Source organism: Berghia stephanieae, chromosome 2, assembly GCF_034508935.2.
Source record: "Berghia stephanieae isolate SIO BIC M18660-M18661 chromosome 2, UCSD_Bste_1.3, whole genome shotgun sequence".
In the NCBI taxonomy this organism is placed as follows: domain Eukaryota; kingdom Metazoa; phylum Mollusca; class Gastropoda; order Nudibranchia; family Aeolidiidae; genus Berghia; species Berghia stephanieae.
Window position 1 is genome coordinate 128,964,119 of NC_088361.1, and position 26,291 is coordinate 128,990,409.

General features: G+C 33.0%; 1 protein-coding gene across 4 annotated transcripts in view; it reads right to left on the reverse strand.

Annotated features, from left to right (window-relative positions):
* Positions 1–26,291, reverse strand: part of LOC144966606 (protein RRP5 homolog) — a 35,942-nt gene that overhangs the window by 9,336 nt on the left and 315 nt on the right. Inside the window, exons 1-18 of one of the 4 annotated variants that reach the window (XM_078903321.1) lie at positions 20,785–20,917; positions 17,183–17,374; positions 16,265–16,339; positions 14,746–14,841; positions 11,319–11,526; positions 10,810–10,944; positions 10,090–10,226; positions 9,575–9,682; positions 8,733–8,800; positions 7,833–7,913; positions 7,145–7,238; positions 6,592–6,668; positions 6,254–6,295; positions 5,904–5,991; positions 3,969–4,155; positions 2,575–2,788; positions 935–1,148; positions 302–424 (exon numbers count right to left, since the gene is read on the reverse strand). In XM_078903321.1, the coding sequence (XP_078759447.1) occupies positions 302–424; positions 935–1,148; positions 2,575–2,788; positions 3,969–4,155; positions 5,904–5,991; positions 6,254–6,295; positions 6,592–6,668; positions 7,145–7,238; positions 7,833–7,913; positions 8,733–8,800; positions 9,575–9,682; positions 10,090–10,226; positions 10,810–10,944; positions 11,319–11,526; positions 14,746–14,841; positions 16,265–16,339; positions 17,183–17,374; positions 20,785–20,820 (2,175 nt within the window). In that variant the 5' untranslated portion in view covers positions 20,821–20,917. Of the gene's footprint in view, positions 1–301; positions 425–934; positions 1,149–2,574; positions 2,789–3,968; positions 4,156–5,903; positions 5,992–6,253; positions 6,299–6,591; positions 6,669–7,144; positions 7,239–7,832; positions 7,914–8,732; positions 8,801–9,574; positions 9,683–10,089; positions 10,227–10,809; positions 10,945–11,318; positions 11,527–14,745; positions 14,842–16,264; positions 16,340–17,182; positions 17,375–20,784; positions 20,918–26,291 lie in introns of those variants that run through there. The other 3 variants (XM_078903320.1, XM_078903319.1, XM_078903322.1) reach the window with 3 other exon arrangements.

The following is a 26,291-nucleotide window of genomic DNA, read 5'->3' on the forward strand; positions in this document are numbered from 1 at the left end:
GGTAGGCATTAAGGAAACCCTCAGAGGGTCCAACTAACCCCTTGAAAAAAAAAAAAAAAAGGAATATCTATTTGCTGAAACGGAAACACTAATGTTTTAAGTAAGGAATTTAATTTTCACTTTCAGGCAATACATCATCGACAGTACCACAGTGTGAGGAGAGAGTCAAAAGGAAAAAATGAAGTTGGGGAAAGTTTGTTAATTTTCTCAGCCCTTTTCAAAACCTTTTCTTCACTATGAACGAATAATTTAGTAAGAGAGACATAATCTAGTATCTAGAAATAAAAGGAAAAAAACTTACCTTTGTTTCAATACCATTGTCATCATCATCATCATCATTATCATCTTTCTTTGTCTGCTGGATATTGAGGTCTCCACCCCATGCAAAGCCTGCAATGCTAAGTCTTTCTTTGCTTGTTTGAATCTGAGAAAGGTCGTCAAAACATACAACATATTATCCTATTGCTAACATGTCAAAGACGAATAGATCCTATACTAATAAATGTTTCTGAATACATACTTGAGCCCTTGAGTCCAAAATTAGTTCCCATTCAAGGCATTTTGATTTTACATTATATAGTGGTCACCATCTAATAATAGTAATATAGTCCATTTTGTTTAATAAATAGCTTTTCTTGTGCAACAGAGTTGTAGCCTAAATCAACCTGTAACTGACTATTAGGAACATTTTTGAATATAAAAGCAAAACAAAACAGAAAAAGAGGGAATCTTATTCAAAACTGAATTTTACTTTTACCTGCCACTTAAACCTTATGGTAGTAAATTTGCGACACAGAACTGCAGGTAGCAATACCCCCCCCACCCTTCCTTCGTTAAAATATCATCTTACATTTTGTACAAGCATAAAAGTTATATTATATATTAATTATATATAAATATGAAACTCAGCAGCTGCTGAAATAGTCGTATATACCTTTTTAAAGTTATCTGGCTTAGACTGAGAAGCATTGTTGTCTGTATTTGTTATACTTTTCTTAGTTGTTGAATTAATTTCCTCATCACTCTCAACTTCCATTCTTGAGCTTTCAATGTCAGATGTTTGAGAATTCTTTTTTCTTTTCTTTTTAGCCTGTTTGGATTTCTTGGTCGTCTCGTCGTCTTCACTCATAGATGAAGCTTTTCTTTTGCTGAAATTAAAAAAATAAAATTCAAATAGCATTTATGTACAGCAATAATTTTCCAAACATTTTCTTATATTATAGGAAAAAGTTCCAGTGTTATCAAACCAGTGTTACCTTTTCACTCTTAGGGCACACAATTTATTTGTATGGTTGAACAGATTTCTTCCAAATTCATATAGTGATTTTTAAAAATATGTAATATATGTATTTTTCTCATGCAAAAACCAAATGGATCTGTACCAGAACAAAGACACAAAGCCAAATTGAGCGAACAATTGGTATGGGGAGGATAAAGAAATAGTTTAATCATGGCCCTTATATTCTACAAAAAAATTGTAAATATCTCAAACAGTAAAACAACTTTTATTCACATCAAAGAAGAAAAGTTAAAGCACACCATATATCAAACGTGTATGCAAAATTTCAAAATCAATCAGTTGTGGTCCCTAAAAATTCTCTTCTATCCACCTTTATCATTTATTCTTTCCATGTAACTTCTTGTGGAATAATACGTTGTAGTGATGGTTTCATCCATAATCAATATTGATATCAAATAGTTCCTGATATTGAAATCTATTTCGTGTGCCCTGTTATCAGACGACTCTAAATGGAGACTACCTGAGAGTAAATAAATCACTGTAAATATGATAAAGTCATTCTAGCAGGCTTAATATGTCATCCGATTAAGATAACAAGTTTTGACAATATTTGGGATTTAGAAATCGAGAGTTGCTAATAATTGATTGATTTCCAGTGTTGGGAATATAGTGTGTATTTTATACACTTGTAACAGAGAATACACAGTTCCAAGTTGAAGTTTTAGAATATTACTTCCTGTAAACCAGAGTCCAATTATTCCGAGAATTAAATTTTCAATTGAAAATTAATTTTTTACCTGTTGCAATTTAATTTCATAGTATTTAGAACATTTTTTAAAGCCCCGTAATAAGAGCTCAAAATTTGCATTACTATAAATTTTTCATAAAAGTAAGTAGGTCTGTTTATTGGAAATTTACAGTCCCCCACAATATATCAGGGACAACTTGTATCATATCAAATAATCAAGTCAAAACAATGCCAGTTAAACATTTGCTTTACAATATCGACTATTTCCAGAATGGCCAAGTTGCATCAAATCAATAATGACAGTTATTAAGTATTCCCCATACTACAATGGAAGAATTCATCGTCTTTACCATTAGAATGCAAATGACCCAAGCTATATTTTATTGATCATTATTTTCTTTTTTGGCACTCACTGTCATTCAAAGGAGATACAGATCAAAGTACTTTGCAACAGTTCTAACCAAAGGGTAACAATTGCCTTCCACATAACAAAAACTGGGATAAAGCTCCTCTATATTAACATTATGCCATGAAAACCCCCCAATAATATTGAAATACAATAGATGAATTTCATAACCTTTCTTACCGTAAAAGATTAAGTTTGCATACACCATCTATAGAAATTGACAATACTTCACATCTGACATATCTGCCCGTGGAGTATTGAAGGGAGGATCCTTTAGGCATTTCAGCCACACCTTTGAGTCCATCGGGTAACCTCAAGCATAGAGGCTTTGATTGTTGTACATCGGTTATCATTGCTATCACTTGCATACCCACTTCAGGCTCAACGTCTTCCCCTATTAATATTTTTTTAAAGAAAACAAAAAGGACAATGTATATTATTAAAAACAACATAGATTAGGGCTAAAAATAAGAGTAATTTTATCTTGAACCATTTTAAGACTTGATTTTAAAAAAATATTAATAAATCATTTAAATAAATTAAAAGAAAGCAAAGACAGAAAGCAACTAGAATACTTTTTTTCAAATACGCATCCAGGACTACCAATTCCTGGAACAGATAGTGCCATTTACTGACTATAACTGTCACAGTTGTCAAAGCTCCTTACTTGGAACAGCACTATTACATAGAAATCATCCCAATTAAGCAATCTTCTGATAAACTGATTCAGGGGTTGACAGTTTATGTATGTCCAATGTGCCAGTTGTAACAATGTAATACAGAGCTTCCTTTCAGATACTTCTTTAAAATTTTGTTCAATCCAAGAACCATGAAATTCGTTTCTTCATAACTTCCAGCACAATGTACAATCTCAATAAACACTGTCACATGCAATGCGGTACTTATAGATGGCAATTGTTGGAAATGCTTTATTTAATCTTACATCTTCTATCTATCATGCACAACAAACAGCATGCCTAATTAAAGGGAACAAAAAACCCCACAGAAACAAAACTAATTGCATCATAAACTGCTCTTGCCCATCTCATTGACAATACTTTGCTTTCTGAGATGGTCAAAGGGGGTCCTAATAGCTCAGTTGGTTGAACAATTGGATGTCTCTAATCTTTAAAAAATTTTTAAAAAAAATTAAAATAATATATGGCTTTTGTATAGCGTGCATCTCGATGGTTTATTAAATGTCAAGATGAAAGTCGCTAATTGTGTAATAACAGCCTGTAGACGGTGTCAAAAAGGGTGGATGACATGTTCTTCTTCCATTTTCAAGAATAAATTAGAAATGAAAAATTTCAAGGACTTTCTGGACAATACTTCTATTTTAGCAAGGACAGAACTCAAAATAGAAATACTGTCCATAAAGAGAGATTGCTAAATATGTAGATTGTTAAAGAAGGTTTATGCAGAGTGATCAGTCTTTAACTGAGGATCAGACTAAAGGAAAAAATAGTCGGGAAAGAATCTAGGTGTATCAATCAAAGATTGACAATATATTCGTGCTTTTACCATAAATACATAATTTCACAGTATACTTCAATTCTGAAATAGTTACTTACTGTTCATGAGAGAAAATATGATTTGATCCTCATGTGTTTTGCCACTGACTGTTGCTTTGAGGGCATGCCCAACTTTAAAGTGACTAGATGCTTCATTGAGAGTGTTGATATCATCGGATACATTAAACATACTTATAAATCCAAAGTGCATCAAACTGGCTTGAACTGATATTTTAGAATTGTCAACCTGAAATTCAGTAAACCAAAATCACAACTCATAATATAATCTGAAAACACTTGGGCACAAATATTAACATTACAATATTATAGTGGCCTCTGTTTATGAACACACTCTAGGCATGAAAGACAATCTTTAAAAAAACTCACCTTAATTGACTCTGCTTATAAGCTTGAACATTTCTCTGACCAAGTTTTTTAAATGTTAAAGTAAAGAGATCAAATTCATTGCTGATAGCGAAAAAGGAGGAAAGTTTTGAACAATTGCCTTTAAGCCCCATTTTTACTGCACTAACCCCCATATTTAGAGTAATTAAGATTAATACATCATTATCATTAATACTCTCGGTAACTTATGGAAAGTTCCAACACACACAAGTCTCTCACAGCCAGCACATTGAATTGGGGGAAATGTATTTTTTTTAAAAGAAGGAAATTCCTCCTCTGACTCCAAAATCGCGGATATGAGGAAATAAACATGGTTTTGTGAAAGTATCAAAGGACTACAGAAATTAACCACACCAATCTACTCAAATCTCTTGCATGAAACATTCCCATTCTAAAAGTTCACACTAATATGGTGAAAGCAGGTCCCTCACAAAATCACAGCAATTACAATAAGTAAGTTTTGGCAGATTCTCTGAAACGACCTGGGAACAGGGGGTATGGACAGGTGGGTCAGGGTCATGGCATACACGAGTCCTATTGTTCAGACGGTACTGGACATTGACATGGACCCAATACAGAGGAGAGAGTTAGGAAGGGAAGGGCTGATGTTGCAAAGGACGAGGACAATTTTCAAGAAGAAGAAAAAGAAGGAAGGTTAGGAAGAGGATGATATCAAAGAAGAGTTGAAGAAGACGATGATGAAGAAGAAGAAATAAATAAGAGGAGTATAAGGAGGATATGAGAGCCAACTAAAAATCAAAACATTGGACTTTACATTGAACTAATTGGTGAGAATTAGAAGATCACATGAATGAGCTTATTCTCTATAAAACAGCATGGGGATGCAACTGTAAAATGTGTAATAAATCTAACGAGGAGGGCCAAATACAAACATTCCTGATAAAACCATCAATACCACCAAAAAAAATAAAAAAATATATATATATATATATTATTCAGTAACTACACAGTCACTGATATTTGAATAAGATTCTGATTTTTTTTTTTAAAAACAAAGGGCTTTTATACTTGCTACAGGTTGCATGATAGGATTTAAGAAATGATATTCTTTTCATTGCAAGAGGTCCAGATAGCGTAATTGGTAGAGAACTTAGCTTTATTTGGACATCGGGATCTGGTAGAAAGAATTTTGCAATACACAGAAAAGAATCCCCCAAAACGTGAGCTTTTATATAGAGCAATCTCCACGTGCTCAAAGTGCTTTTACAAAGGGTCCCTGACCAACGGCAACATGTGACATGTAGAACGAGACATGATACCTGTTAGGCGATAATACAATTCTTTTCTGACAGAGACAACGCTGTTAATGGCCAGGTACTCATTTTACACCTGAGTACGATGAGAGAATGTGAGTAAAGAGCCTTTTCCAAGGACTCAACTATGCGCAGAGCGAGGCCCAAACCCAGGATCTTCCGATCTGAAAGCGAGTGTCATACCACAAAACCACATAGCCCAACAAAGGGTATAAAGCACATATTATTTGTTACATAGACTATGTCGAACATGGAGTCCATGGCCTCATTGCCCTGAACAAATACTTCTTGTTTAATTTAAAGTTATTTTCCTTACATGTTTTATGAATACAGTCATTTCAGCTCCACGGGATGTCAACAACTCTTCATTTAATAATTCATCTGAATTTGTCTTGTCCATTTTGCTGAAAGAAGTAAATGAAATGAGATCCAAAAACACTAATTGTAACAAAATAACTTGAGATTTACAAATTGAAATAAAATTATAAAACTATCTCAAGTTGCTGATGTTAATGATAACTTGCAATGGCTGTAACCTTAGTTTGAAATCAACAAGGCACAGATAATGACAGATGATTTGATTATGGAATACATTATTTAATTTACCAGACTTACATATAACTGATCAATATATCAAGACACAAATACGTACTCAAATTAACCTACCTCTGTTTCAAGCTGCACTCAAAAAAGGGGGTACTTGGCTTGCTGCTGTAACATGAAATATAAAACCAGAAACTTTTAATGGGAAATTTCTCTGAAAAATGATCCACTGAGACAGAATTCATAAGTATTTAAAGTACAGTTAAAATGTAAACTCAGGCGTTCTTTTGATCATATAAAAAGAATGACCAACCAATCAATGTCATATTTTACAAATATTTTGACAATATAATTCATTTGTGTAATTCTCTAAGTCGCATGGATAAAAAAAATTTGTGCTTTAAAATTGTGTCATTACACTTTCAAAATAATTTCATTATGAAGTATATATTTCTTAATACCTTTTATCAGTCTTTTTGGCTATCACCTTCACCTTCAGCCCCATACCAGCTTTATAATCTTGTAATGGATTCTTTCCCTGTGATGAAAGTAAGTTTATGAATATAAACCAAAAATATTGGTTGATTTACAAAATTAGTACTTGAAACTTTTATTTCAACAATAACATGATTTTCTTACAATATATTTCATTAATCACTAGAATGAAATTGAAATAAACATTTGGAGGACAGACTACATTTGTTCACCTTAAAGTCACTCTGACAAATGAAAATGTTATTTTATAACCATAAATCAATAACAGCCTTGTAACCATAATTACAGCATTACTTCATAGAACAATCAATTCAATTCTGCAAATGTTTAGATCCCCTTTTTAAAGTATTTTATTGTCATTAGGAGATGTGTTGTAACAATATCACCACAGACAAACAAATTTCACATCAATTATTAACAAAATGAATGGATGACTTGATTAACAATCTATTGCTTGCTCCATCTACAATTAAAATATTTCTCGGATCATGACCGTATAACAGTTTTATTATTGCTTACTTCTTCAACATCATCAGCCATCTCTGTTATGTGAACCCTCCCCTCGAAACCCTTGGCAACAACAGTCATCTCAAGTGGATGAACTGCCTTCACTCTAAAAAAAAAAAGAGGGGAAAGAAAAAAAAAAAGAGGAAAAATCAATTAATAAAAATTGTGAACCATCTTACAAGTACATTCACTTTATACCCAAGGGACGAACCAAATAAGTTATAATAACATTTTTAAAAATGGTATGTCAAAATAAGAAAAATATAAATAAAGACTATGCTTTAAATATTTTTTAAATTAGAAATTTCTCAAATGGTCTTTTTAATTATCCGCCATTAAATGCTCAGAGTCAATTTTTAAAAAAAGAACAAACATGGTATTCTTGTCTTAAAGAAAAGTAATAAAAAAGAAAAGAAATAATATCAAGAGCAGGACTAAATAAAACAAGGTCACCACTACTTTGGGGTACTGGCTCATCTACAGCCCATAAAATTATTTGAGAAGAATAAGGTCATTGATGATTGAATATATTTTAAATACAATTTTTCACAAATTGAGCCTTAATACATTGTTACGATCATTTTTACATGAGTAGTCAAAAATTCCCAGTAAGAGACCATTAGGGAAAATACTCAAATCTATCTTTAAAAATAGGCATAAAAAATACTCCATTATAAGAGAATATGACCTTAGTACTTACTTTGCTTCAACAATATCACCAATTTCAACATCACTATCAGTTCCTTTATCCAAAACACCAATGAGACTTCTATTCATTTGTCTAGGAATGGAAAAAAGAAAATTTGAGGATGCATACCGTGACCAGAGTTAGATTATTCATATTTTGAAACTGAAACGCTACAGAACACTGTTAAAGCAAACCACAACATAAATCAATTGTTACATTAAATTTTAGATTATTTAGCCGAAGCCAGTTATTGGAACAGTCACTTATTTGGAACAATCTGTTTGTGACAAAGTTTTTATTTTATATCTTCTACTGATTAATTTGAATGCATGCCAATTAAATGGAATGAATTCAGACCTTCAGCAATTGCTGTAAGAATTTTTATCTCTCAAAGAAAACAAAAGCATAAATATCCCTAATGAGATGCAGAATAATGGAATCTCCCATGTCTTCAAATTAACAAATAGGATGTTAATTAATAGTGTTATCAAGCCTGTCACCACTCATTCCCTTTAATGTAGCAGAAATGTTACTTTACCCATTTGACCATCTTGGATAACAACAAAAAATTAATGAGAAAAGGGTTAATCATGCAATTGTTTATTTCAGAATGTGTTGTTGGTGTGACTATGTGGTCATGTGTTATGACATTAGTCTTCGGACTGTAAGGTCCAGGGTTTGACTCCTGCTCTGAGCAGCGGATAATTGAGTCCCTGGAAAAGTCTTTGGCTCTTCATGTAAAGTTGCATATTTTGAACAAAATTACTTATTATAGCATGAAATTTCATACCGGTTGGCAAGTCACTGAAAAGAAATGATTTAAATAATATAATAATATTATATGCATATCTATTGTTTTTCTATTAATTTTTTATGTCATTTTAAAACATTTTCAAATTCCTTGATACTTACCCCTTTACAACAACTTTATGACACATTCCAATCTTCCACTTGGATGTTTCTTTTATAGAGTTAAAATGCTGAAAAATAATTATTTAAAAAAATATGCTCAATCCATCATTTTACCCTGTCACAAAGACATCTCACATACTACTCTCCCAAACAAAAAAATAGCAATTCCTTTCACAGCAAATCCATCAAAATAAGGGAATAAATCCAATTTCAAAATTAAACTGTACGGAATACTGTTGCAAACAATGTTAAAACCCTGAAAGAAAATTTGCTATCAGTATCATGCTTCCTGGACATCATTGGCACATTATATATAAAACACAAATCTGTATTTTATTTAATAAACAATAAGAAATGCTATTTGTTTAGTGATAAATTCTAAAGTCCTTTCCGCCTTTCTTCACTTCACATGCAATCAATAATAAAAATATAGCATAATGTCAACAGATACAACTTTAGTGATTAGTCACTAGAACAAAAGTCCTGAGTGTACGATATGGGGAGACTTCACTCTATAATCAATGAATCACACAGACCAACCAGATCTAGTCGAAAACTTGACAAAACAAAATTTAATTTTAGCTTAATGCTCTCTCCAATAGAATTAGAGTTGTTTCCATGTCTTCTTTATAAAAAAGAAACAAAAGAAATGTATCAATTAAAAAATTATACAATAGCACCATTAGATCCAGTCACCTAGGCATTTCATGAAGGAATATAGATAATCCATCAAACAGGATGTCTGGAGTCAACAGGAATCACCCATGTTGTCCAAAGAATATATATATAAAATCATATTTATATTTATAAATGCATGCATGAAAAATTAAATTATATCAAACCTCTGTGGCCGGGATATACAATAATTTGTTACAGTCATGTGATTTCAGTTTCATTACAAGGCATCCTTCTTTCTTCAAGATTAATTCTCCTTCAACGGTTTGACCAATCTTCAATTTGAGATGAAAGTATTTGAAGAAAAAAAAAAAAAGCACAGATTATCAAGTGAGAAATAATAGCTACATAATAAATGTTTAAAGCAAATGATAAATATGACTATGAATGGAGACAGTATCATAATAAAATTAATAGCTACAGAGCACCTTTATCATGTGAGGTGTTATCTTACAATTTTGATAAAGAGGAAACAGAATCAATATTAAAATACAATTTCAAAAATGTTTAAATGGAGGACGAATTGGAGGCAAAATAGTATATAGATGAAAGAAAATATGAAAAAGAATTCTTATCACAAGTGATTAGAACACCCTTCAAATATCATCCACAATGCTTCGACATATAGTGCAAGCATAATACAAATTTCAATCACATATCAGATATTAAAATTAAGTCTTACTTCTGGTGAAGGACTTTTATTGGAAGAATCAAAAGCATTACAAAGCCTAGGGTCTAATGAGACTTGCAATCGAGGAGAAAAGACGTCCACATCTAAAACAACTGCAGGGTATTGCTTACCCTTTTCTGGTGTTATATCTGAAAAATATTTACAAGTTGTGTATGACTGAAGATATATAAAAATAGGTTGAGACAGTCACTTTTTTCGTCTGTAAGACATGAAAGTAAATCAAAGGTATTTAGAAAAAGGTGAAGCAAAAACAGAGAAAGAAACCTGTTTCTTTTATTCCCCTTGCACATCCACATCCAAAGGATTTTTACAATGCTCACAACACAAATGAAGAAAGAGCACTTAAACATTTCATTTATTTATGATTAAAATAAAGAAATTACCTAAATAAAAATATATTGAAACCAAAATTCAAACCCATTAACCCTTGACAAATAATCTCCAACAAAACTAAAGTAACAAAATGTATAGCTTTTAAATGGGTTGTAAGTGATCTCTAGGGAATCAAAATAGTCATACAGCGTAGGTTAATATTGCTTTCCATAACATTAATACATTTTTTTAAAAAACAAAAAACTTAGAAGCCTGGGCAGGATTCACACGATTAAAGGAAATGCCATAGCAAAGAGAATAGTAAAAGTAAATGAAAAATATATTTAAATAATTGTATCTTAAAAAAGAGAAAAAGAGAGAATTATCAAATAGACATACATCCATAATGATCATCAGTTGCTGAAGCTTGCAGTCCAGATGCAGTATCACACAAGACTCTTTTCTTTTTTATGGAAGAAATTGTGACTTCAACAATGGACCCAACTGCGACATCACAATACTTTTTCAAATTTTCTTAAAACAGATCAAAAGAAACATTATCATTACCAATAAACCTGAAGCAAATTGTCATACATAATTGCGTAATGGAAAGAGACAAATACCTTAACTAACAATTTATGCTTCTGCAAAATGAATTTTAAGAAATATTACCAAGTCTTTTCTCCCAGCCAAATAAATAAATAAAAATTACAACAAAAAAACAAACAAAACAAACAAAAAAGTGTCTGACACAACAAAACCATCTGTTTTATTGACCATGCACCACATCCTTATATATATTATTTTTACTTTATCAATGATGTACGATGAATAAAACAGAATGACTGAAACAAACAATTTTTGATTACGTTTGCAATTAATTTAGGACAACACATCTCACACCATACCATTTTTCTTGGACAGGTTCTTGAGTGCTTCATCTCTACTTTGTAAGTAATCTGTGAGAGATTTTACTGGATCATCTTTACAATCTTGTTTTGCAACACTGACCAAAAATCTTCCCTTAACATTGCCAATTTTCTTGACAAAAGCGAGAACAGATCTGCCTTCTGGATAATAATCTTTTAGGGCAGACTTTTCAACAGAGGGCAAAGACTGAAAAATTAGAGAAGAAAAATGTTTTAAAAGGTCAAGAAAAAGCATTATTTCAATTTATATTAAACATTTCATTCTAATGACACAAAGTATGAAAGAATAATGTATTAGAGCAAAACCTCGGACTGAAAAATCCTACCAAGCAATTTAAGAACCAAATGTGGCATGAAGTCCTGTGAATACGTAATAAATGCACCTGTGCACCCATTTGGAAATCATTATTGTGACCTTCATAGAATCGTTACATATAAAAGTCCTTTTTTATTGCTACTACTAATACTAACCAGCTTAAGATGCCAGAGGCTAGATGCCAAATGTTGCAAAATAATCAGGTTTAGTTCCCATCGTTATGAAAAAACACTTTCCCACAATGAGATCACAACTTCAGAACGGGTAAAATAAAGAAAGAATCCAACTGCTTTAACTTAGATAAGGACAAATACACAAGTACAATTGTAAAATAAATGAAATCACTAAGAATGTTTAGAAATGCATCATTGTCAACCTGGTACATCACTTGAAAGGGACTTTTGAGATAAAAAACGAGAGAATTGCTAAACTTTTCTTTCTTTGATGTCATATGATGGTCATTAAATAGCAATAGTAGTTAAGTTGTAGTAGTACATTGACCCGCTAACTACTGGAGAATTCCTACCTATTTACTTTGATAAACACAGCAAAAATGGAGTATACATATTTCTCTTGAGCCTAAACCGTTAAAAAAGCTTGCTTAAGAAATAAAAACAAAAAATTTAAAAATATAATCAGATCACGAATTTTATCTTTATAAGCATTTAATTTTCTAATTGAATGCCTTACAATCACAAATGTTAATTTAATCTAATTATTACTTAACACATTATTTGTAACAAAAAGTGAAAGTATGAATTATATCTGAGAACATTAAAAGTATATTTGATGATATGCATATGTTATATTGAATGACATAATCAGTCGGATGGTGAAAAGATTTGAACTGATATATTGCCCAGTTTAGTTATATTATTGTTTTGTTTTTAAGGGTTTTACGGCGCTTTCAACACATTTAGGTTATATCAGCGCCAGTAAAAAGGAAGAAAATGGGATAGTAAAAAGTTATAGAATTACAAATAAAGCACACAAGAAAAAGTAAGACATAGGAGAACTGGGAACAAATAGGGATCAGATGCACACTATCAAAGTACCACCTATAAGTCTCATCCGGACACAAGCACACAATCCAACAAAGAGGAATACACTCAAATGCTTACATTATAAATTCAAATATAATACATAACAGAGAGATGATTTACAAGGAAAAAAATATCATCTCCCAAAACAATAACTATGCATTTGACTGTCTCCCTCACAGCTAGGACTCCGGCCAGGGCCAGGACAAAACCAAGTAAAGTCATTCCAAGACAAAGACAGAAAGCATGTTGGAAAACAGATATAAGGGGATAGAAGACACAGTATGTACCCCCCCTGCCCACTATGGGAGGTCAGGAACCCCACCCAGGAAGTTTAGTTAGAAGGCCAATTTTGATCAAAAATGATTACTTGTCATAAATGATTAAATCAACCCTTTTTGTACATCTAAGCTTAATTTCACTTCTAAATATTTTTTACAGCTAGTTGAAAAAGTATGAAATTTGAGAAAGTTGCTGACTACCTTCCCCATACATCTGACCATAACTTCATGAAAAATCACCCGATTTACTTCAAATAAAGATTAAAATGCTCTGGTGAGTAGATTCTTTCAGAAAATGAAAAAAAACATGCAAATCCAAAATTTTCAGCTTACGACTGATGACACATAATTTTATGCAAATCTCCAATACATTATGAGAGGTTTTAGTGGAAAAACAGATGTCATAATATAATCAATTGATATTTTAAAAGATGTTGAAAATCATTTATGATAGGCGTTATTCAAATGAAAGAGCTACATAGAAATGAAGATATGCTGTATTGACTCAACCCCTGCTTATCGTCTGTACTCGCAATCAAGTTTCACCAAAAAAAAAAAAAAAAAAAAAAAAATCCAACAAAGTTGAGAGCGGTGGTGAAATTTTTTTTTAAAAAATGACCTCTGTCATTTGAATTTCCGGCTTTTCCATACCTATCCTACAACAGGTTAAATTTCTGACTGCTCAATTTGAATAACTACTTTGGGCCTGAATTTTAATTTTAAACGCCCAAAGCTGCAAACCCCAATAATAGATATTGTGTAAGATTGCCAGTAAAAAAAAGGGTTGGATAAGGAGAACATTTTTACAGTTTTAAAAGAACTCATCTAATTTTATTTTTTTTGGAGGGGGGGGGAGAGAGGAGGAGGAGGAAGAAACTAAACTTGTGGGTGATGAATTGTTTGTTTGTTTTTAAGGGTTTTTCGGGGCTTGTGACACATTTAGGCCATATCAGCACCAGTTAAAGAAGAAATTGGAATAGTCAAAGTATTCTAAATTTACAATCAAAGCTCCCCGGGAATTGGTTCAAATAGGGAACAGATGTAGATCCCACGAGCATACCATAAATGTATTTATTTTGGAGATCACCTTAAAGTCTCATCCAGACACCAGCACAGGATTTCACAAAGAAGAACACATTCAAATGTTTACAGAATACATAATTAATAATACATAACAGAGAGATGATTTCCAGGAAAAAAATATTATTTCCCAAAACTAAAACTATACATTTGACTATTTCCCTCCCAGTCAAAGGCTCCAGCCAGGACTAGGAGAGAACTAAGTAATCCCATTTCAAGACAAAGACAGAAAGCAAATAAGAAAATAGATACATGGGATTAGAAGACACAGCATGATCCCCTGCCCACCATGGGAACCAAAGGACCAGGCCCAGGGTGATGAATTCTGAAGATCCATTTTTCTCAATATATTTAAACTGATCACTACGGTCATATAAAAGTAATTATGTTCATAAGCAAAAGTCATGTGAGTGAACAAACATCTTAATTTATAAGAGGAAGGCAGAGAATAAAAACAGCCTTTATTATCAAAACATTAAGAGTTGATTCTGATGTTTAAAAAAAAATGCATTGGAGAAAGAAATGCATATAATCCGTCAAAAATCAGGAAAAAAAACCAACATACAATCAGCTTTTTTGTTGGGAAGGGAAGAGAGGGGGCACAGTTGGCATTTCTGGTCTAACATGCCATGATCATGTTATAATTGAAAATCATATTATCACAAAAATCAGACTTTGTCCAATATTACCGTGGCTGGACACAGTCCTGTGTGACCTCCTGCTAACTCGACGAAAAAACCAAAGTCTTGATGATTCTTGACCACTCCAGGCAGCAGCATTCCCTCCTATTAGTTTGAATAAAGTATACTTTCAAGTAGAAATGTAGAATAAATGTTGATAAGAGAGCAAAATTGTTAATATTACTGATGGTTTATATTTTAAATCATTGCGAGTAAACTTTTAAGAAGAACCTTTAAGACTGAAATATTTTACAGCACATTTTATGATTGATGTTTTTAAAAAAAAATATACATATATGTGTCTGAGTTAATTGTAAAGCACTGCAGAGCAGTTTAAAGTGGATGCTTAGACGCTATAGAAACATATTGTTATTATTATTATTAAAAAGAAGCTTTTTATTAAAAAAGCACAAAACATATCTTAACTTTTCAAGATTATCAACTAGCTCATTTTAAGAGATATACATGGTATGACATTTGACTGACTTCAAAGACAATCGAAATTGAGATTTAAAAAAAAACAAAACAATATAATGAAAAGCGCCTAAACTTGAATTTCTGTATGCATCATGATTGTTTGTTTTTAAGGGTTTTACGGCGCTTGCAACACATTTAGGTTATACCAGCGCCAGTAAAAAGGAAGAAAATGGGATAGTAAAAAGTTCTAGAATTACAAATAAAGCACCCAAGAAAAAGTAAGACATAGGGGAACTGGGAACAAATAGGGATCAGATGTAGATTCCAAGAGCACACTAACAAAGTACTTAGTTTGAGACCACCTAGAAGTCTCATCCGGACACAAGCACAAATTCCAACAAAGAGGAATACACTCAAATGCTTACATTATAAATTCAAAATAACAAATATAATAATACATTATAACAGAGAGATGATTTACAAGGAAAAAAATATCATCTCCCAAAACCTATGCATTTGACTGTTTCCCTTCCAGCTAGGACTCTGGCCAGGGCCAGGACAAAACCAAGTAACCTCATTCCAAGACAAAGACAGAAAGCATGTTGGAAAACAGATATAAGGGGATAGAAGACACTGTATGTACCCCCTGTCCACTATGGCATCATGATTGATGAGTAGGTGTGTAGATCACTTCTGTTTCAGGTTTCATAGTTAATTTTCAGACTACAATCGCCTGTAATACCACATACACAAAATCTTCAAAATAGGAAAAACAGTCATGTGCAATTGTGGTGAAGGAGAGGAAGATGCAAAACTGCAACAGCAAGATAAATTTATAATAACTAGAGGTGCCTAAATGAGTCAATAAAATGGAGATAAAGATGAGTCACATTTACTCCCTTTATCTTTATCTCCAGCAAGATAAATTATTTGGCCTGGAACCACAACTCTGCTGACAGAGCAGAGAAACACAACAGTGTGTCTCCACCAACTAGACAATCAAACCCGAGAGAGAACAAAAAAGAAGAATAGTCTCTGTCTAAATAGATTATTTATTTTTATTTATGTCCACCTTTACCTTGTCAAATAATAACTAAAAAAATAAGCATACCTTTAAATCATTAAATGACTCTGCAAATATTTTCTCACCAGCAGCCCTTACAAGACATTCCCTCCGTGAAATTGTCTTGCGATTTGGTTAAGGTCATAAATTCTAATACACAAAAAAGATTTTTATATAAAATTATTGCATGCTTGTAAACACCTATAACGACTACACATCCTCAGCCTTTGGTTGAAAATAATCACAAACATTATTTTCTTTTTAAAACATACATCATTTCCTTATATTTAGTTCAATCTTTATTGACGGGAGTTAATATGGATGAAATGTCAAGATATCACTTGAATTTATCACAAACTATGTGAGTATATATATATGTGGAAGAAAAAAAGCTTGAAATCTGAAAATTAACTTTGAATGTGTCACAAATTAAAATATAATTTTTTACAATAATAATAATAATAATAATAATAATAATAACAATAATAATAATAATAATAAAAATAATAATAATAATAATAATAATAATAATAATAATAATAATAATAATAATAATAATAATAATAATAATAACAACAACAACAATAGTCTTTTAAATTAAAAAAAAAAATTATTAGCAAAGCAATGGCATTCATTTCAATGATGCTTCAGTGACAACTGAATTATGACAACTCAGCTGCACTGTTGCCTGATATCAACATCAAAATCATGGATTCTCCCTTCACTGTATACCAGATCATACAGACTTTTCACAGTATAATTAATTTCTTACATATCATAACTACAAACCATATTTTATGTATATATAACACAATTCCTCCACCATCACATTTTCGTGACAAAATCATTTGTTTAGGTGAATTTCAATTAAGCTCTGTGTCAGTTTGCAGCTCTGCAATGTTTTAAAAAGCTGACATGAAATTATCTTTTTTTATTATTTAAGAAGATTCATTTAGAAAAGGATACCAATTTTTCATTTCTGTTGAAAGGTGTAATTTTCTGTACTTTGTCGCCTTTAGACAGTGACAGCCTCCACAACTCTCTCATATCTGAATAATCAGAGAGATGCTCAAAAGGCAAGATGGCTGAACACTTCTCTGGCATCAACTTCACCTTAAAAGAATCTTCCATGACCTTGAGAATTTTTGCATCAGTCACCTTAAAGGATGATAATAATAATAATCGAGATAATATAATGAAAAAATAAGCTTATTTTCTGTCAAAGTTAAAGCCTTCAAGACATGTTGGATGGACCTTTAACCTCTTAATAGCAACACTGATTCTTTTCTCTCCAGATAATAGTTTCCCTGTGTATTATTGTTAACCCCTTAACATGAGTCCATAAATTAGGACAGAAGGGAGCTGACCACTAGAAGCAACTGTCCATAAAATAAGGGTAAGCTGGTCAATCTTGACTTGGCCATTCTGACTCTGACCATGCACATGCACTTAATCATGTACTCAAGCTCATTGGGTTCACGAATTTTTTTTTTTTCTTTTCTCTTCTATTTTTAGAATAGTACGAAAATAGCACTTGGATTTGATTGGTCAATACTTTTGCCCTTCACCTCATGTGTGAAAAGTTTTAACCAATAAAGAAAGCCAGAAAGTACGCCCCCCCCCCCCCCCCCCCCCACACTCCCTATTCCATCCACATGATACCAGATCATACAGACTTTTCACAGTATAATTAATTTCTTACATATCATAACTACAAACCATATTTTATGTATATATTACACAATTCCTCCACCATTTGCCCTTCACCTCATGTGTGAAAAGTTTTAACCAATAAAGAAAGCCAGAAAGTACGCCCCCCCCCCCCCCCCCCCCCCCACTCCCTCTTCCATCCACATACTGACAATGGATTTGAAAGTGAAGAGAGTTGATTTTAATCAGAACAAAAAGAGAGTTTTGACTACATATGTGTAGTTTGTAGAACAGTCTTTTATTGCATGTATGTATATTCTAACACGCACACACAAGCAACAATAGAGGATGAGTGACTTTTATAGCCTATTATTCCACTCTTCGTAATCGACTGTCTGACGCTAGGTGACTGAAGTCCTGTTGACCTAGGGTTTCAGTGATGATCGGTAATATCATAGTTTTTTTTAAATTGTAAAAATTTTGTTATTCTTTGTGTTATTAAATAATTGATAAAATATTCAACTTTTAGAAAATGTGTTTCTGTATCTCAACTTAAAAAAAAAAATACAAAGAAGATCAATGTTTGTGACCACTGATGTGTGAACTGTTCAATCCTTCTGGGAAGTCACCTTTACTTAACATGTAACAGTCAATGACACTGACCATTGTCTTATTGATTTCTGGTAGGCATGTCAACCCTTGTTGTCACGGACCATGCCAGTTGGTAAATCGTCAACTCTCTACTATTAACTGCCATGGAGTGACATCAATTATAAATAATACTCTCATTTCCTCTTTTTGCCTCATTCTGTGGCCAACATAGATGTTGTGACTGCAGGATGCATGAATTTGATCAGAACATCAGAATTTTCCTCTGAGAGGTCAACTACAATTACTATATATACCACTTTCGTTCCTGATCATAAAGCACTGCTGCATTTAAATATCAATATTCTGAACTGAAAATTTGGTTTTCTTCATGTCTCATAAAAGTATCTTCAATTGAGCCAAGTTTGAGTAAAATCAAAAGGGGTGTGGTTCTCACTTTGGTCCACTTGATGTGGAATGGCCCTATTTTGAAAGATTCAAAGTGAACAACTAAATGACGCCGATTCAGTGGTGTATTTGATCTATCTACAAATGAATAAATATTTGGGAGGCCTTCCGAAAGCTCCTACATCCCCAGTATTCTTGTTCTGGTAGGGGGTTTGGGAGGGGGGAAACTTTTTTTATGTTCTAGTATGGGGTTTGAGGAGACTTAAAAAAAAAAAAGAAAGTTTCCCCCCTCCTAAACCCCCTACTAGAACATTATAAAAAAACAAGAATACTGGGGATGTAGGAGTTTTTGGAAGGCCTCCCAAATGTTTTATTGTTGATGTTTCAAAGATTCGTTATATTTATTTTTCCTTGATTTCAGCTGTTTCGGCTCTAAGCCAAGCTGAACTTTTAGTTTTCAATAAATAATTATTTTTCTGTTTGCAATGTATTACAGTGTTTTATTTCCAAATGTAAAAATGTTAAAGTTAAGGCTGTCATTATTCCCAGACGCCTGTCTGGGGATAATGAAAATTGGTTATCCCCAGACGCATGTAGCAAGTGGGCAGAAAGATGTTATGCAAAATGCCAAACTAGGCGTGAAAAATACCAAATATTCTGGAAAAAAATACTAGCGGTTGGGTCCCAAAACAGTTAATATATCAAGTGATATTTAACACAAGATGAAAGTAAATAGTGATCAAATGTCAAATCCTGCTCTTTTAAAAAAAATATTTTAAAGCAAATGGACCAATGAAATTTCTTTTCTTACTTTGATCTGAAAACGTCAAACTGGCAATTCGACTTTTTATTTTCAACCAGGAAGAAAGTTGTTAATCATCAAATCTGTTCATAGTCCACCAACCATTTAAATTTTCACTACCTACCTACCTGTTAACTTTATTGATCATTTCTTGTTTCTATAATTTGCTCATTCTGGCCACAATTTTGTGGATGACCGGGATTTATTTTTTATTTTGCGGACTAATTCCTAGGCCATGGTGTTGTTCGCCCCAAAGCCCAAAACCGACACCTGTTATTTTCCTGTCTTCTTCGCACAAGACAATACAATTTAGTATCACACGTCCACAAAACTAGATCCAACAACATATTTTTATTCGAATCAGAAAACATATTTTTATTCGAATCATAACTACCAAAACAAGGAAGCAAAAATGGTGGAAATATGTTTTAGCTCATATATGAATTTAAGATATTCCGATAGCGGTGTGGATAGACAGCTCAGTGGGTTAGGCCACCTTTCATTCATTTTACTCCTTTTAGCTGCACAGATTCGAACCAGACGCGACCCCCCCCCCCCCCCACACACACACTTTTTTAATTTTTTAAAAACTTTTTCTTTCTTTCTTCCCAATTGATGTTCATTGTTTTCACTTTTGTTCCGAGTTCCGAGCAAGAGTTTTTTTAATCAGTTGAATTTTTTATTTCTCCGATAATATTATTTCATTATTTAATTTGGTCTAGATCTATTATTGTTTTTTTGTTTTGTTTTGGTCAAATGATAATATTAATAATAATAATAATAATAATTGTTATTATTATTACTATTACCATCATAATCATTATTATATTATCAATAATAATATTATTTTCATTATTAATACTCTTATTATCATACTATTACTACTATTACTATTATTATTACTACTATTATCATTATAATTGTTGCACTCGATAATTTTTGCACTCTAGTAAATGTTTTACTCCCCTTTATTTTTCTAAACTAAATTAACCATATCTTCTTGCAAGTGCCTAATTTATCGCTCTGCTCAGTCACAGAGAGTGAGAAGTGAGAGAGCGACTCTAGTCAGTCTAGAACTCAACTCCTAATCTAACTAACGCCTGCCAAACTCTAGGCTCACCATTCCAGGCCGTGGTAAAGCAGAATCCTCTTTCATTTTGGTATATTTATGATTTCTTATAATAAGCACGTTGATTTTACTACTGTTTTCGACAACTCAAAGGATAAATAACCATTGTCCAGCAACTTTTTAGATCCTGGATTTATTTTTTATTTCGCGGACTAATTCCTAGGCCATGGTGTTGTTCGCCCCAAAGCCCAAAACCGACACCTGTTATTTTCCTGTCTTCTTCGCACAAGACAATACAATTTAGTATCACACGTCCACAAAACTAGATCCAACAACATATTTTTATTCGAATCAGAAAACATATTTTATTCGAATCATAACTACCAAAACAAGGAAGCAAAAATGGTGGAAATATGTTTTAGCTCATATATGAATTTAAGATATTCCGATAGCGGTGTGGATAGACAGCTCAGTGGGTTAGGCCACCTTTCATTCATTTTACTCCTTTTAGCTGCACAGATTCGAACCAGACGCGACCCCCCCCCCCCCCCCCCACACACACACTTTTTTAATTTTTTAAAAACTTTTTCTTTCTTTCTTCCCAATTGATGTTCATTGTTTTCACTTTTGTTCCGAGTTCCGAGCAAGAGTTTTTTTAATCAGTTGAATTTTTTATTTCTCCGATAATATTATTTCATTATTTAATTTGGTCTAGATCTATTATTGTTTTTTTGTTTTTGTTTTGGTCAAATGATAATATTAATAATAATAATAATAATAATTGTTATTATTATTACTATTACCATCATAATCATTATTATATTATTATCAATAATAATATTATTTTCATTATTAATACTCTTATTATCATACTATTACTACTAGAGAGCCTCGCCTTTGGCCGACCAACCTCCGCTGCACGTCCAACTCGCCTTGAGCATGCATTCACGTAAAATATAAAGATTTTTTTAAAAAACCTACCTCTGTTTCAAAAACTAGGATCTTTCACCTTTCTAAGAAACATTTTGATTTTTCAGAACTTTAGTTCGTTAAAAAATACCGGCCAATCTGACCCGTTGAGTCGAATGAAAACGAAATTTTGTTGTTTACACGGTTCAAAGGAAATGCCGTAAATAAGCTTTCATGGACTTCCTGTGTTGTTTTTACAGTGTCACGTGACCGTTTTGAGAAATTTGTCGTCTGCTACAAATAATTAGACCGGTAGGGGGTAGATATTTTCGTTGGAGCAGAGAAAAAGTGAGTATTATTTCTTGGACTTGTAGAGAGGCCTAGGGTCCACCAGCAGTCAAGTTCATTGAATAAAAGAAAAAAAGGCCTTTTTACTGCACTAATGCACCAAATTGCATACCTATCTATGGACACTTTGTTCCGTATCTTTTTCCCAATAAACTTTTTTAAAAACCTGGGGCCAGGGTTGCTAGTTTGGCCTCCTGGTGGCCAAATTTGAGAAATTTGGCCTTTTCCCAAGCCATTTGGCCTCCTGTAACCAACTTTTTGGCTTCCTCTGACTTTCCCCGTTATATCGTTTTACTCTGGTACCGGTAAAACTTATTTTATTTGGCAATCTAAATATCTAAATGCAACACGTGCTAACGCCACAGATTGCATTTGCTAATGCTTCTATATATACGAATTTTCCTTATCCTATCTAAATTGTTTAACAAATCTAAAGAGTTTTCGCGAGGCTAAGGTGGGTTTGGTGGTATTTGGGCTCCTGCCGAGGAATCTGGCTTCTTGCTATAGCTAGTTTGGTCTCTTACTCAAAAATTATCTGGCAACCCTGCCTGGCTAGGCGGAACCTTGATAACAGAAACGGGGCCCACACGATTTCGCGAGGAATTAAAAATGAAAACAATTAGGATATAATTTCAACACAACTTTTGAAATTCATCAAGGATTGTCCATTACCGAATGTTTTTTGATAGAAAACAAATGCATCTTCAAATCTAAACTGCTTTTGACGGTAAGCGGTAAGTTTTTATTTATTTTTCTGTCCAAACGAATGATTTGTCCTGGTTATAGAAGCTAGGACCTGGGAAACATTTTGAAAAACAAACAGATGTCGTTCGGGATTAGATTCCGAGTCTTGAAGTGCTACGTGTGGCCAATCTTGTTATACGGATGCGAAAGCTGGACTACAAATGCAGAAACACAAAAGAACATTGAAGCTTTTGAAATGTGGTGCTTGAGAAGGATGCAGAGAATATCGTATACCGCACACAAAACGAACGAAGAAGTGCTAAAACAAACATACCAACAAAGGAAACTAATGCCCTTAATAGTGGATCGACAACTATCCTTTTTCGGACACATAGTAAGGAAAGATAAGAATGAATACCTGGCAAGTTGTGGAAAAATACCTGGTAAACGCGCCCGGGGGAGACAAAGAAAAACACTCATAGACCAACTGAAGGGCTTCACCAACCTAACAATCCAAGAGCTGTTTGAAAAAGCAAGAGACAGGGAGGAATGGAGAGAGATAATTCATGCAGTATCCGAAGCCTGGACCAGGCATGGAACCTAGAAGAAGAAGAATAGAAGCTAAGTATTGGTAACACCGGCTCAGCTCTCTATTACTATTATTATTACGCTGTGATTATCCCCAGACACCTGGCTGGGGATAATAAAAATTTGTTATCCCCAGACACCTGTCTGGGGATAACAAATTTTTACTATCCCAGACGCATATTTGAAACGCCGCTCTTTTAAACAATTATCCACATTCCAGAACATGGAATGTTTCCAGATGCACATAGAAATAAGGAAAGTTAATAAAATATCTATAAAAACATAAAATTATCAACATTAAAATCAGTTGTTACTACATATACACAATATGCGTCGACTTCGAAGTGGGTGTCATGGCCGAATGGTTTAGTCGTCTGCCTGGAAGTTTGACCATAATCGACGTTGTGGGTTCGAATCCTGGTAACGTATTTTTTTTTTTTTTAAAAATTCCGTCTTCTTTTTACAGAACGTTGAAAGGAATAAATGTCCCATCCATCCTCCCCCCACCTCTTTTTATATTATTAAACTCTCTCTCTCTCTCTCTCTCTCTCTCTCTCTCTCTCTCTCTCTCTCTCTCTCTTTTGTTTTTTTCTAGTTTCTAGCAAATATATTCGTCCCCACTCCGATCTCAAATAGTGTCTAAAAAGAATAAATAATTAAAAGCAAACAAACAGAAATATTCAGAGAGCGACCAAATGGTCAGATAGAGGAGAAAAAAAAACAATAATTGTTTTAAAAATAAAAACAATAATTGTTTTAAAAAATAAAAACAATTTAAGAAATTCATGCTCAGAAACGGAACATTTACATAAAGGTTTAGCAAAAAAAAACAAACTCTAAGGTTTAGGTCAAAATATAAAAAAAAAAAAAAGAAAAAGAGAGATTTCCCTCGGAGCAGGGAATAGTGTTAACAATAATAATAATAATAATAATAATAATAATAATAATAATAATAATAATAATAATAATAATAATAATAATAATAATAATAATAATAATAATAGTAATAGTATGATAATAAGAGTATTAATAATAAAAATAATATTATTATTGATAATAATATAATAATGATTATGATGGTAATAGTAATAATAATAACAAATATTACAATTATTATTATTATTATTATTATTATTATTATTATTATTATTATTATTATTATTATTATTATTATAATTATTATCATTTGACCAAAACAAAAAAAAAAAAACAATAATAGATCTAGAGCAAATTAAATTATAATGAAATAATATTATCGGAGAAATAAAAAATTCAACTGATTAAAAAAAAACTCTTGCTCGGAACTCGGAACAAAAGTGAAAACAATGAAAACCAATTGGGAAGAAAGAAAGAAAAAGTAAAAAAAAAAAAAAAATGTGTGTGTGTCCGGGGGGGGGGGGGGGGGGGGGGGGCGGTCGCAACTGGGTCGAATCTGTGCAGCTAAAAGGAGTAAAATGAAAGGTGGCCTAACCCACTGAGCTGCCTATCCACACCGCTATCGGAATGTTTTAAATTCATATATGAGCTAAACATATTTCCACCATTTTTGCTTCCTTGTTTTGGTAGTTATTTTTATCTCTGATTCGAATAAAAGTATGTTGTTGGATCTAGTTTTGTGGACGTGTGATACTAAATTGTATTGTCTTGTGCGAAGCAGACAGGAAAATAACAGGTGTGGGTTAGTGTCGAGCGGAAGTCTCGATGATACCTCAAGTCATCGGCCACCAACACTCAAAACTTCCCGAACTCGATGACCAAGGAAAAGTCGGGAATTCCCGAGAAGTAGCACTTCAACTGAGCTTTGGATGGCTTTTTTGTATTAAAACTTAAAATACATTAAATAAATTCACTTTGTATAATAATAAAACATTGATACCTATAACCATTTTGATCTATTTACGACGTTTGTGTTTTGTTAGCTGTTTAAAATATGATATAACGTCAATACCCAATACCAATGACTAGGTATTGAATGAAAGCACCGATGACTAGAGCGATGCTCGAGACTTTTTTGAGCCTCGAGACTCAAAAAAGCATCGAGACGCAAAAAAGTCTCGAGCTTCGCTGAAATCATCGCCGACGAGAGAGGGGTGAACAATGCAGATAGTACACATTGTTAGTAACGCGTGCGTCGCTCGCGCAGTATAGTCTCGAGACTCGGGACTCGGGACTCAATACGAGAAGCATCGACGACCGAGATTCTCGAGACGAGAAAAGCATCGAGAACTAAGTCGAGGTCGGTACCTTCTCAGTCGTCGATGACCTGACTTCTCAAAACCTAAAGCATCGTTGACCTTTTGGTGACCCGGATGCCCTCCCCTAGTGTGGGTTTTGGGCTTTGGGGCGAACAACACCATGGCCTAGGAATTCGTCCGCGACATAAAAATTATTCCCGGTCGTCCCCAAAATTGTGGCCAGAATGAGCAAATTATAGAAACAAGAGATGGTCAATAAAGTTAACAGGTAGGTAGGTAATGAAAATTTAAATGGTTGGTGGACTATGAACAGATTTGATGATTAACAACTTTCTTCCTGGTTGAAAATAAAAAGTCGAATTGCCAGTTTGACGTTTTCAGATCAAAGTAACAAAAGAAATTTCATTGATCCATTTGCTTTAAAATATTTTTTTTAAAAGAGCTGGATTTGACATTTGATCACTATTTACTTTCATCTTGTGTTAAATATCACTTGATATATTAACTGTTTTGGGACACAACCACTAGTATTTTTTCCAGAATATTTGGTATTTTTCACGCCTAGTTTGGCATTTTGCATAAAATCTTTCTGCCCACTTGCTACATGCGTCTGGGGATAGTATCCCCAGACAGGTGTCTGGGGATAACAAAAATTGGTTATCCCCAGACACCTGTCTGGGGATAACGAATTTTTATTATCCCCAGACAGGCGTCTGGGAATAATGACAGCCTTATTATTACTACTACTACTATTATCATTATAATTGTTGCACTCGATAATTTTTGCACTCTAGTAAATGTTTTACTCCCCTTTATTTTTCTAAACTAAATTAA